Source organism: Castor canadensis, chromosome 2 (genome assembly GCF_047511655.1).
Source record: "Castor canadensis chromosome 2, mCasCan1.hap1v2, whole genome shotgun sequence".
NCBI classification, from domain to species: Eukaryota; Metazoa; Chordata; class Mammalia; order Rodentia; family Castoridae; genus Castor; species Castor canadensis.
The window spans coordinates 17,717,381-17,730,904 of NC_133387.1; the positions used below are offsets into that span (position 1 = coordinate 17,717,381).

A 13,524-nucleotide genomic window follows, 5' to 3' on the forward strand; every position below is an offset into this window, starting at 1 on the left:
TTGCTTATTATTCAGGGGTTTTTTTCCTTTTTTTCCCTGGATGGGGGTTGGTCTGTCCAGGGGGCTATGCTGATCTGGCCCAGGGTTGTCTGTGGGAGTACCACATGCCACTTTGCTCACCTTGTGGTGTGCGTCTTCTCAAGCCATCTGGGCGCTGCTGTCTGGCGGTGGTGCAGGAGCCCTCCTGGTTTCTGTTTAATGTGAAGTGGAGATGCTCTGCACGGGCTGGAGGTGTGGAGGAGTCAAAGTTTTGCCTCTTCTTGGTGGTTTTTCCTGTAAGGTGAATCTCCAGCATCTCTCCAAATTTTACTTTAGGAAGCACGCTTTCTGCTTCCTCCCTCTATCTGCCATCTTGGAATCCTCTTGATATTTCTTTAAAGCACATGCAAGTTACTTTTTTTTTTCTTTTATTCATATGTGCATACAATGTTTGGGTCATTTCTTCCCCCTTCCCCCGCCCCCTCCCTTACCTCCCTCCTGCCCCCTCCCTCCCCTTCTCCCCCCTCAATTTTTTTTTTATGTTTAACTTACAACCCCATGTAGTCCTTAGGATAGCACCTTTCTGGTATGGATCCTTCATTTTCCACATCTATACAAAATTATAAACATACATGAATATACATATGGGAGTTTATTTTTAAAAATAAAAAATGAATTTGCATTCCTTATATACTCTCTGTACATATCATGCCAAAACTTATTCATTGTAGTCATATATCATTGGCATTATGCCTTGCTAATAAAGGAAGTTAATCTTTTCAAGGCCATTGCTCTGTTTCATGATGTATATTTTACCCTATTTCTGTGTATGAGCATTTAGGTTGTCATTGATTTTATAAATGATATTGCAATAAGTCAAGGTGTAGACTTGAAATTAAAGCTCTAACAGGTTTATAACCATATGACATGCTAAATATTCTATTAAGATTGGCCATATTTGTATGGAATTTAGAATTATAATCACAGTGCTTACACCATACTTACCTAAAGGCCATAGTCACAATTTTCTTTAAGTGAAAATAATGTTACTTCTTTATTCCTTGGTGTGGTTCCCTGTTTTCCCATTGACTACCATACTTCTATGGGATTCTTTAGCAGCAGAGTATAGGGTAGAAAGTGGGTAGGCAACAAGACTGGAGAAATTGAAGAAGCAAAAACTGAATTGAGTCAACTGTCTGACAAGAAAAAAGGAAGATTAATTTGACTGCTAATGAAGGAGGAAGCTACAGGACATCGTTGACTACTACAGTAGTAGGAATGTCTTGATGGCCATCGAGATCATTCTAGCTTTTCTTTTCTTCCTGCTTTTGCTGAGGTGAGTCTAGGACAATCCTCTGAAAACTTGACAAACCTATCCATCCTTCAAAACCCAAGTAGCTCTAATTCTCCCAGAAACTGTAAGGCACAATATATAAGATCACAGACCCTAAGTTAAAGGGGTTGGGCCTGCTCCACTGCTTGGTAAATGGAGACTTCCGAGTGGTTTATTTAACTTTTCAAAAAATCAGTTCTTCACAAATTTCCATTCTTTTAAACTATAGTTCATCATTTGTGTCTGGCTTTTAGGTGCAGGAGAAGTTCATAAAGAACAGTGACATGGATGGTAGGAGAGACAGGCTGGAGCTAGAGTATGTAGCCTTCCTAACAAAAAGAGCCTGTATGCAATCAGGACATTCTGGCTTAAAATAAGCCTACTAAACAATATTCTACCCTAATATTTCTAAATGAACTCTGTGAAAGCAAACACATTGCCCACATACCAGGTGGGGTGGTTTTGTGAGACTTGAACATTCAAATTGTGAATTTTGATAGTAACATATACTTCTGAGGGAAAATTTCTCAACTATAAAGAACCCACTAGATAAAATAATATGGAAAAAACAAATGGTCTACATTTTATTTGATGTATAACTATAACTATCACTGGAGGACAGATAAGAGGTCTCCCACAGCTTCCCAGTTTCCATGCAAAACCACAGATGCATGAGATCCACAAACATGAAAAGCATTTCAAGGTGTCTCACAAGGAGTCTCACAAAGTAGAAGTTTTAGCAAGGATTTGTTTAGTATAATAGGATAAAGTATAGACAAGCTTGGTTGGGGGTAGAGGGAGAAAAAGAGAGAGAAACATTTTCTATTTCTGCAAGCAGTGCCTCAAAATGGCAATCCCCATCTTTTACTCTTATACTGGGGAGAGCTGGGGTAAAAAATAATGGATCTGGGTAACTGAGATGACGGTTAAAACATGGAGGGGTCATCCTGGCCCACCCAAATCACAGGGAAAATAGGTGTGCTTTAGAACTTCCCTTTGTTAGATATAATTATTCGTCAATCATCCAAGGATACCAACAGCTTGTTAACATCTCCAAGAGGAAAGCAGAAGCAGATAGTTCCTTTATGTCTCCCTGTTTCTGTAACTTAACATCTGAAAGGAGATGGGAGGGGGCTAGCTGTTCTGGCTCTCCGGCCCTTACTTCCTCATCCAGTGTCAGAGTCTGACCCTTTAAATATTTATTAAAATAATAAAATTTCCCTGTCTCCTTATCTTCCTATACTGTCTCATAACCACAAATGATACAAAAGTAGAGCCATGTTTATGGAAAAGCTTTAAAACAAAGAAAATGGGCATGCTGTTAAAAGAAGAAAATGAAGAAAAAGTTTATTCCCTAGTTACTAAAAGTTTCTCCAGTGATTATTCGACAATTTTCTAGGTTACTCTTTCATATCTTTCAATCCCAGACCATAGACATAAGTCAGGATAGAAGTAGTAGGAGAAGGGCAAGGAAGAAAGGAAGAAAGGAAGGAGACTCTTGTCAACAGCCACCTGTTCTACTTGATATCCTGGCAATCAAGCCTTTGCTTAACTGGACTAGATTCAGGTCAGTACCCATGGGTGTCTCAGCTGCACATATACACCAGGATTATTTGAAATCTTCTGCCTTACACCAAACATCATTAGCTCCAAATTTCATGCTCAGAAAGGAAGGGCTTTGTTAAATGTGAAATGAGCCCTCCTTTTCTTTTCTACAGTTGGCATCTTCTGCTGACTTCCACTCTCTTCTTTATCACACTTATTCTTTAGCAGCTGATTCAAAATCCTTTCCCCAAAATTGGTGGCTTTTAGCAATAGAAAGAAAACAAGTTAAAAAAATGAAATTTTGGGGGAAAGAAATGGAAACTTGGGAAATCATAGATAGTAACTCCAAAATAAGATCCAGAAAGGAACTTAGAAAGTACTGGGGCTGGTTCTTGGTGTGGTGACCAACCTTTGAAGATGTATTCCAAGCTTTGGGTTTTTGTGACATCTGAATTAAATGTTTTGCACTTCCTTAGCTTTAATAAATATACATTGACTATGATATATTGTAAGGACTTTTGTAAATGTCACAGTGTACCCCCAGTACAACAGTAATATAATAAAAAAAAGAAAAAGAAAAAAGCAATTTAATGGAAAAAGATTAAAATAAAATTAAATTGTAAATCACCTTTCTGTAAAGAAAAATGCATTGAAAAGATTGATTGCCATTGTGTTGCAGGAGTAAAAATACTTTACAGCTCTGTAACCACTGACAGCCCATATAAGCATGTGAAAAGTTAATTTGGGGGAAACCAAGCAGAGAAGTAAGCACAGTTCCTATTGAATGGGGAAGAGAGAGGGCAGTAAAATAAAGGGTTCCGAAAAATATTGCTGTTGCTAATAAATGACATTCAGCCTTGAAGATAATGCCCTGTATTTAAGACAAGTCTGTAGCTTCTAATAATGTGAAAAGAATCACTGGATTGCTGATTAAGACAAGCCTGTAAGCACCATGCCACAAATGGCGTGATTTCAGTCTTTGTTTCATGCTGTTCTTTTTTTGTGTCCACACATACAAATATGTCCTATTTCATTCTTTTCTCTGAAACCCAGAATCTGAATGCAAATGGGTTTATGGATAAAACAGTGTTTTGCTGGGACAGCACCATCTAACCAATCTGGTCTGGAATGTGGCCTGTGCCCCATAGGAATTGCCTTATGTAACATAATTTGGTTTCAGCTGCCACAGCCTTGCTTATCTAGAATCTGTATCTGCATATCAGCATTAATAGCCAATGAAGCAAGTATTTTATGCATCATTTCATTTGGCTCTCAAAAGAACCACTTAGAAAGATCCTGTGATAGCAAATGAGGCATTCAAGGTACAGACTACATAAAAAATTTCTCTAAGTGCTCATAGCTGGTAGCTGGTGAACTTACAAAAATGTCAGTTTTCCACAGATTTTCTCACTTTAAATAATTTTTGTTCAGTTTTTTCAACTGAAATGAAATCCAGCAACAATGGTAACCTCTTCCCCATCACCATGTTCTCTGTCCCTGCTTGATCTTGACTTTCTCTTCTCCCTCAGGTCTTTCAGATGCAGTTTCACATTCATGTGTTTGTGTGTTTGGATTTCCTAGTTTTTTATTTTATACATTGTTGGTATATTTTGTATTAGGTTTTACATTTTGTCAATCTGGTACATTCAAACATCGTTTTCACAGGAAAATGATTTCAAGAAAACCTCCAACTTTTATTTTCCTGGTGTAAGTAAGGTGTTTTCATCTACATATATGTGTATGGATTAGATCTAAGGACAGAATTTTGTTGAGACTTCACTGCTTGTGTAACGTTTTGTGTATATATATATACAAATTGCATTATACATGTACATTTTCTCTGAATTAAATGACTTTTAAGGTAGGAGCTCATGTTAATAGCTACCCATTCATGATCTCACTTCTTTTTTTTAATGAATAAGATGGAAAGAGTTTCAAGAAAGGAGGAAGATGATGTAAACCTATTTCAAGGTAGCATTTTAAAAAAGTGAGGTTTCTATTTGTGTGTCTCTAATGACCTCCAAAATTGCACTGTAACCTTCATTCAACTGGAAAGTATCCAGTTTTTTTTTTTTCAGTAATGTTGGCTTCTTAATTCAGAGTCCTGTGCTTTCACTGAACATTGTATTGTTTAATTTCAACCATCCAATGCACAACATAAATACCTTTCTTCTTTTTCTACTAAAAATGAGCATAAGTAGAACGCAAGGCTCTAAAAACATTTTGGAGGGACTACTGATGGAAAAAGCACACAGTTCATTGCATCCTTTTGTGCAAGAATTGACCCTGACCCACGTCTCCCCTACCAAGAGCTTCCGCTTGGTACTGCAGTCACCAGCAACTTCAAAACAGTGATTTTCCTGTTCTTGCACATCTTCAGATATTGTTATGACATTTTACAGATGTGACCCTTATTTTGTCGAATCTCTTTTGACCTGAATTTTAGATTATTTAAATCAGTAGCCTTTTAACCTTTTGAGAATCTCAGATTACATTCATAATCTATAGAAAAACAGAGTTCTGTACAGGAACATGAAATACACACAAACATTTAAAAAATAGCATAAAATTTCAGAATTCAAGGATTGTTGAACTTTTTCAAAGACTCATTAAATTATTTTGATATGTATGACATCCGGTGTGTTTTTACCAAGTAAAGTGATAACATTCTCTTTAGACAAAATGTTTTGAAAGACAATGAGTTATATCAACTTCTTTGTGGCTCAAAATGCAGAGTTCGTACTTCATCGGGTTTTGAGTAGTTATCTGCTTCCATAAAACCCTCAGATTGCCTGGAATGTTAATTATTGTATTTAACACATCTTGTTTTCAGTTAATCTACATTTTGAGGGTTTTTGAACCACTCTGCTTTCTAACTAAAGGAAATGGAGAAAAAGTCATAACCCTGATTTTTTTTAAACTGATCTAATTAGCATCTCATCTTCCGAGCAACTATTAAAGAGCACTCTACAGGAAGGCAGACACTGATCAGATGAATGTCTAGAATGTCTGTTGTGACTATTAGACAATACCTAAGGGAAAAATTCATTCCCAGAACTCAATCTAGATCCATGATAGCTTCTAAAAACGTTCACATACAGTGCAGTAATCATGGATGCTCATGGTGAAAACACAAAGGAGCATAGGCATGCAGAGAGAAAAATTATTTCTAAAACTCTATAGAGTAAATAAATGAACAAAAATCAGCAAAATAAATGAAGTCAGCACATGCATCAGACTCTCCAGACACACAGCCACCTGCACATAAAAAGGTAGACAGTAATGTCAGTATTTCTCTACAAGTGCATGGTAAACTAGGCATGCAACTGAAAGTATTTCAGTGGATCTGCATTTTATGATACTACACTAATTAATATCTAATTTTCTCTCTAACTTGAATATCCTAATGCTTGCATTGTGAATTTTGACATTTTTAAACAATAAATATTTTTGTATTCTTTCAGTTGATTTATCTACAGAAGTTCGGTTATGTTTTCATGGTGTTCTCTGACATTCAACATAAGATTTAGAAAGTGTGCTTGGTGTTTAAGCTTCTTTAAATCTTGGAGAAGGAAAGCATGTTTCTGTTTAGTATCTCTGTTTATTAGCTTTCACAGTTGCCACTAAACATTTCAAATCAACTTCAAAACTCTTAGTCTATAATTACTTTTCTCACCAAGCAGAGAGAGATGTCGGTAACTTTATACTTTTTATAAAAATGCATTAAAAACCTTAAGTTTCTTTAAAACAAGATGTTGCGTGTGTCAAAATATAATTCTCAAAATGTTAAACATAATTCTCACAAACATAGGAACTGAGCACATGTTAAGATTTCTTTTAGCCCAACCAGCAGGTTGACAAAGCCAGTTCTCAAAAACATCTGTCTGTTTTAATAGCTATACAAATTTTCATCCATAAATACAAATTTTGGTGACAGTCCTGAGCAAGGCCAGTTTTTCCTATATCAGGTATTCAATTCACAGAGTCCATTTGTATTGAAAATTGTCTACTGAAGATTTCTGTGATAAGATGGATCCCTTTAGGCCCATGGTTCTTTAGCGTGGTTCTTTCATCTGAAAGTCCTGCTAAAACAGATTGCTGGGTTCCCCTGTGGGGATTGTGTAGAGCTGGGGTGGAGACTGGTGTGCACTGTTCCAGGGTGCACATTTTGAGAACCTCTGATTTAAGCACAGGCTTTGCCCAAGATCAACTAAAGTAACAGGTATTGATTTAACACCATTCCTGCCCCTCCTCCCAGGAAGTCAGTGCAACCTCTGATTGGCTCTCTTGTTTCTTTTCCTATTCTTGTCCCATTTGCTTCTGTGATTGTTTCAGTTCACACCTGTGGCTTCCGTTGACAAGTCTATACTGCTATTAGCACAGCTGCCCTCCCAGGGATATTTCCTATGCTTCAACACCTCAGACCCCTAAAAGGGGTCAAGCTTCCAGTGTCTTCCCCCAGAGACCTGACCCCTTCTCACTTGTCCCACTTCTGTCAGTGATTTCAGTTTCACTATGGGCTGGGACTAGAATGCTCTAAATCAAATGTTGCAATCTAGAAAGTGCTTTTCCTTCCACTGGTTATCATAGGTAAACTCCTCTTAGTAGGGGAAATTTTTAATTTTTGAAAGCTTAGAAACATAAGATGATAGTCTTTCCAGTTTTCTATCTATCAGTTCTCTAGTCTGTTCTGCCAATGTAGCCTTAATTCCTTGTGAGAAGTAAAAGCTTCAGAGACCCCACGGAAGTTTGGGAATTTACTCAGGGAAGGAAGCTGGTTCTGACAATCCCTGGGACAATTTCTGGAAGCCAGGCTTTTAGAGGGCATATCAAAGTGTATAACTGGGGGTGGGAAGTAGGAGACACTAAATTTGTGCTTTAGGAGTTTGGTGGGACAAGGAAGCACAGATTGAGCAAATTAACAGGAGATATAACCAGGTTAATTGAGGTTCATTTCATTTTTAGAGACAGGAAACCATTGCAAACAGAAGTCTTAAGTTAAAGAGTTGGGGAATGGATGTAATGTTACAGAAATAACATGTAACAGGAAGGATGAGGCTAGTCCAGAGTGTAGTAGAAGAACTATTTTAATCTCAGTGTAGAAGGAAAAGAGAGGGTGCCTCTATCAGATGGTGTTCCAGTCAGTTAAGAGAGGGAACCTTGGCAGTTATAGATGCGAGAAACGTAGAGGATGATCAGGTAGATGTGCACATTGCTGGCGAGGCCGTGTGGGACACATGGTTTTGTTTTGGGACAGCCTGGCAGTACATTTCTTCCTTTCAGTCTAGCCACCCTGCAGTCAGGTCTGGTGTTGATGGCAGAGGGTATGGGTGACCTCAACATGAGAGCTTGACTTTGCTTTCCACATAACAGATGCACCTCTAGTTCCTAAAAACTTGAAGCTGCATATGGAAGGCTCCTTGTGTTTGATTCTCTCCCATTCTGTGTGTGCCCATGCCTTAGGTCAATGTGGAGAACAGCAATGTAAGTTACAGCCATCGCTTCAAAAGCATCTCAAGCTAGACTATTTATGGATGTTGAATGTAACAATTGAGAACTCCCTGGAAGTTTTATGTGGGAGTTGTTTTAAGAAGTTCTATGTGAAATAAGGAATCCCAAAGTAGAGCTATGTTTCTGTTTCTAGAATATGTCTTGTTCACAAAAGGCTATGTGCTCATGGAAGTAGGTAATGTGGCAGGATGTGGAGAGAGGGGAGCCCCTCGGGCTGTTCAAGTGGAGCTACAAGAGTGTGCATATCTTTCCAGGACCATGAAACCTCCTTCCCCAGGGCACTCTCAGCTCAGAGGCTGTCCCCTCGGTGGTGCTTCCTAGACGGTGAGTGTTTCTGGACTTCCTGGGGACAGGGTTGGGGAGGTAGCCAGGCAAGGTGTGGATTGATGGAGGGGCTCTAATTTCTCCAAAGATTGTTCAGAAAGCCTTCCTGTGATGCTGCATGATTGGTATTTGTATCTCAAGTGAAAAGGACATGCTGATTTTGCATACCTTCTGTGACATCATTTCCTTTAAAGCACTTTGGTTAATTTTGGCTGAACTCAGCATCAAGTAGCTCAGGGTGACACTTTCCTTCTATCTTCCCTGTTTCCTAAAACTGTTGAGCCCCTCCCTTAGATCAGTGAAGGCCAGTAGCTAGACTCTCTAAGCATAAGCTGTATACTAATATCTACATTATCTGCATGTCATGGAGCGTTCATATTATTTGTGTGAGACCATCATTGAAATACAATACATACATTTGTATAAAATGATAGAAAATTTCAATTATATTCAAATCTGCTCTGCTGAACATGACATACTGCATGCAGAATGGGTTCGTTATTTTATGATTGTTCAGTGAGCCCGTTTAACTTCTCCAGCATTTCTCGCTCTCCGAGATGCTGCTGAATCCCAATTTTCCTATCCAGTTATCTGTATTGCAACACATTCTGCTCTCCGTACATTCTTGCTTATATACACCCAATGTATCTACCCCTAGACTCTGAGATTCCTGAAATATTTCCATGTCACTATGCTCTGCCCATAGTCTCAGATAAACCTACCTGTGTGGATAGTGATCAGCTCGTGCACTATTTTACTCCATTAAGCATCTCACTGAGAAGCTGCTAATGGTTAATCCATAGTGAAAACCATGGCTGAAGTCATAGAGCTAAAGAGAATAAGTCTCTCTGAGGTTGATTTGACTCTAGTTTTACTTCTTTTCCTGGCAGTACTGAGATTTGAACTTAGGGTCTTGTGCTCTGCCCCTTAAGCCAAGCCTCCAGGCTTACCTATTTTTTTGAGACAGTGTCTTGCAATGTAGCCCAGGCTGTCTCTTAACTCTTGCTCTTTCTGGCTTAGTCTCCTTAGTGCTGGGATTACAGATGTACACCACCATGCCCATCTTAATCTTATGCTTTAAAGAGCAGAGACCTTGACTATCTTGTTTTAAGTTTTCCTTGGATAAAAGCTACTCTTTAAAAATTTGTGATTTGGACCCAGGTATAGTGTAATCCCAGTTACTTAAGAGGTAGAGTGCTAGGAGGATCATAGTCCAAGGTTGACCTGAGCGCTGTTAGTGCAAGACCCCATCTGAAAAACAAACTAAAAGCAAAAGAATTGGGAGTGCAATTCAATTGGTAAAGTGCTTAGCAAGCAAGAGGCCCTGAGTTCAATCCCCAGTTTCACACAAAAGTGATTTGTAAATGATTATTTGCATTCTGAGTTTTCCACTCTTTTGCTTTATTTTTTTGCAAAAAAAATTACTTGTATTTTGGCTCTGATAGATAAACTTAAGGGAGGAATAACATAACTCTTTTTAATTTAAGAATATTCAAAATAATTTCTAGACACCCAATATTTATACTTTAGGATTTTTTTTCTCAATCCACAGATGCAGCCCAATTCCTTTTAAGGAATATTTAAATAACAACTATTGTTTTGGTACTTTGGCATCCTTCAGGCATGCCCTTGGGGATGCAATTTGAAAGTGGAATGATTCCTGTAAGGGCAGATGTGGTTCCGAAACTACATCTTCAAGCTGTTTTCCAAAATGAGAGTCACTTCTCTCATATAACTACAGATTTTTTTCTCGCTTTATTTACCTCATAAAACACATCAAGTTCTAGCCCTGTTTAAGGTCCTGTGCTAATTCCTAGAAACATAAAAGAATGAGTGAAAAAGAAAACTTAAAGACCTAGCTTAAGGACTAAGAGTAATCTCATTGTTATCTATGAAGACAGCCTCTATAAGAAGTTTACAGAAAATCTAAACATGCATGGACGGAGATGCAATACATTCTTCCTGGGGAAGGGGATTGAGACAGAAGGGCCACAGAGATGGAAACATTTGAGTTGGTCTTTAAAAGACAAGTAAGACTTGAGTAGCAGATATCATGGAGAATCTGTGTTTGGAGTATCAGTGGCTTGAGGTGTACAAATGATGACTTTTTGTTAATAGAGTTAGAGAAAGACCAGTTTTCTAGCATGACTTGAATGTAAGTGTTTTGATTGGTATAATGGAAGGTAAGGTTGTAATCTGGTGACAAATCATGGATGACTCTGAATGTCATGTACATTTATTCCCCCTAGCAACTTCTGCTGACCGCTTTTATCGAATAGACAGATCTCAGGTAAGTTTTTCCTAAATTAATACACTGTATCAACAGCTAATCTCATAAAATTTTCCAACAAAAACTGAAACATTACAGATTTTGTATAACATTTGTAATCTAAGCCATGAACCTTTTGTCTTCATGTGTTTTATGATTTATGGACTCAAGGATACAGCTTGGCTTGGCAAATGAGGCCAGGCAGTAACTTGACTTACAGACATTTTTCCCCAGTCTGTACCCCAGATTTACATTCACTCTAGCCAAGCCAAAGTATATGCCTTTTAAGCTTATTTCTGGTTAGCTAGTTTGAGACTCCAAGTGTATAAATAGGTGACTTACTTTCAGTTCACCAATCCTTAGAGTTTGATATTGAGGAAGAAAATACTTTGCCCAAGGTTAACCAGTCTTCCCATTGTCCATATTTCCCTGGAGAAAAAAAAATGTACAGCATAGTCTTAGGCCCAATGATAAAACCAGTTCTCAGTCATGCCACTTAGCTTTGACCACATCTTGGGGGCAGAAAGTCCAAGCTATCATACACTTATGTTTGTCCAAGTGGGATGTGAGGTGACAATTCTTTGATAGGATCTAGGAAGAGGAGGCAAGAGCATTTCTGGTTGTACCTAACAAGATCCCTGTTAGATGGGGAGCCTGAACCAAGGTGATGCATCTCTCCCACATTGTCCATGCTGGCTTCAGGGAGGAGCATCAACCATTAAGGTGTCTGATAAAACACTGACAGAGAATTTCATTATTCCTGTGGGCCAAGCATGCTTTGTTTTCTTATTCTGTGGAGGATGAGTTTGAGCATCCTGTAAGTCAGACTTATTTTTCTTCCTTAGGAACATTTGCATTTCGTGATGGAGATTTCCCAAGATGAGATTTTTATTCTTGACCCAGATATGGTGATGTCACAGCAAGCGGGGACACCTCCAGGCATGCCTGATCTGGTGGTGGAGCAGGCCTCGGGGTGAGTATGTTTCTCCTTGGTTGGTGCCAGCATCAGGCTGGCCACGGTGCGTCCTCCATGTCTGGTTTTGGTGTGGACTTGACATTCTGATGACATGAAACTATTTTGGGTTTTTTGTTATAAATTTTTTTTATTAGGATATACTCATTATACAGAGGGGGGATTTGCAGTGACAGTTCTGATTAGACTTATATTTCACATTATTTTCATTGCCCCCATCATCCCACCAAACTTAAAGCAATTGCAAGAAGTTTGTTAGTTCTGTTTCATATAGGTGTGTGAAGTCCATCAACCATATACCATCATCTTAATCTCCTTCTTTCATCCTCCCCCCTCCCACTAGTATCCCCCCCACAGCACCTATTTTTCAGTCCTGGTTTTCATTATTAATATTTGAGTTGGCATTCAAAGGGGTGTCTCAATGCATACCTACTATGGGTGTGCTTTACTTGGGTCTGTTCAGTCATTTCAAATACTTTCCCTTAGCCCTTTGCCTCCCATCTCCCATTTTTCAACAGCTTTTAATACATATCCTTACATCCTCTACCTTCACTTCTTACAGTGTGTAATATTACTGAGTCTCTATCATTCTCTTTTCTCTTCCCTCTTTCCCTGAGTTCCATAGAGTAGTTCCACTGTTACAAACATGTTCTACATCTGAGTTTGTACGTGATCATTCTTGCTTTTGTGTATATGTTTATCTTTGGATCTATCTTCCATGTGTGAGAGAAAACACGTGTCTTTTGTGTTTCTGATCCTTGCTAATTTCACTTAACATGATGTCCTCCAATTGCATCCATTTACCTTCAAACCCCATGTCATTATTCCTTGTGGCTGAGTAATACTCCATTGTGTATATATACCACAATTTCATGATCCATTCATCAGTTGTAGGGTGTCTGGATTGTTTCCAGAGCTTGGTTATTGTGAATAGTGCTGCAATGAACCATTGGTGTATAAGTGTCTCTACTGTATCCTGTTTTACAGGATACATGTCCTGGAGTGGTATCACTGGATCATATGGCAGTTCTATCTCTGGTTTTTTGAGGAATCTCCATATTGTTTTCCATAGTGATTGTATTAACTTGCATTCCCACCAGCAATGTATAAGGGTTCCTGTTTCACCACATCCTCGCCAGCATTTGTTGTTGTTATTACCCTTAATTATGGCCATTCTAACTGGGGTGAGATGAAATCTAAGTGTTGTTTTGATTTGAATCGCTTTTATAATCAGGGAATTTGAACATTTCTTCATGTATTTACTGGCCATTTGTACCTGTTCCTTTGAGAATTTCCTGTTTAATTCATGTGCCCATTTATTCATTGGGGTGTTGATTCTTTGGGGGCTGGATTTTTTGAGTTCCCTGTAGATTCTGGATATTAGTCCCTTATCGAATGAGTAGGTGGCAAAGATTTTCTCCCATTCTGTGGGCTGTCTCTTGAGTCTGGTGACAGTTTTCTTTGCTGTGCAGAAGCTCTTTTGTTTGATGCAGTCCCATTTGTTCATTGTTTCTCTTAGATGCTGGGCCTTTTGAGTTCTGTTTAGGGAGTCCTTCTCTATCTGTTCTCTATTCCAGTGTATTTCCTACT

The 13,524-nt window shown here is 38.5% G+C and overlaps 1 protein-coding gene across 8 annotated transcripts in view; it reads left to right on the forward strand.

The window, feature by feature from the left end:
• Positions 1 to 13,524, forward strand: part of Dgki (diacylglycerol kinase iota) — a 444,865-nt gene that overhangs the window by 368,057 nt on the left and 63,284 nt on the right. For all 8 annotated transcript variants that reach the window (XM_074062275.1, XM_074062281.1, XM_074062290.1 and 5 more), the window contains 3 exons: positions 8,623 to 8,692; positions 10,942 to 10,982; positions 11,807 to 11,934. In XM_074062275.1, coding sequence (XP_073918376.1) covers positions 8,623 to 8,692; positions 10,942 to 10,982; positions 11,807 to 11,934 — 239 coding nt within the window. The remainder of the gene's footprint in view (positions 1 to 8,622; positions 8,693 to 10,941; positions 10,983 to 11,806; positions 11,935 to 13,524) is intronic.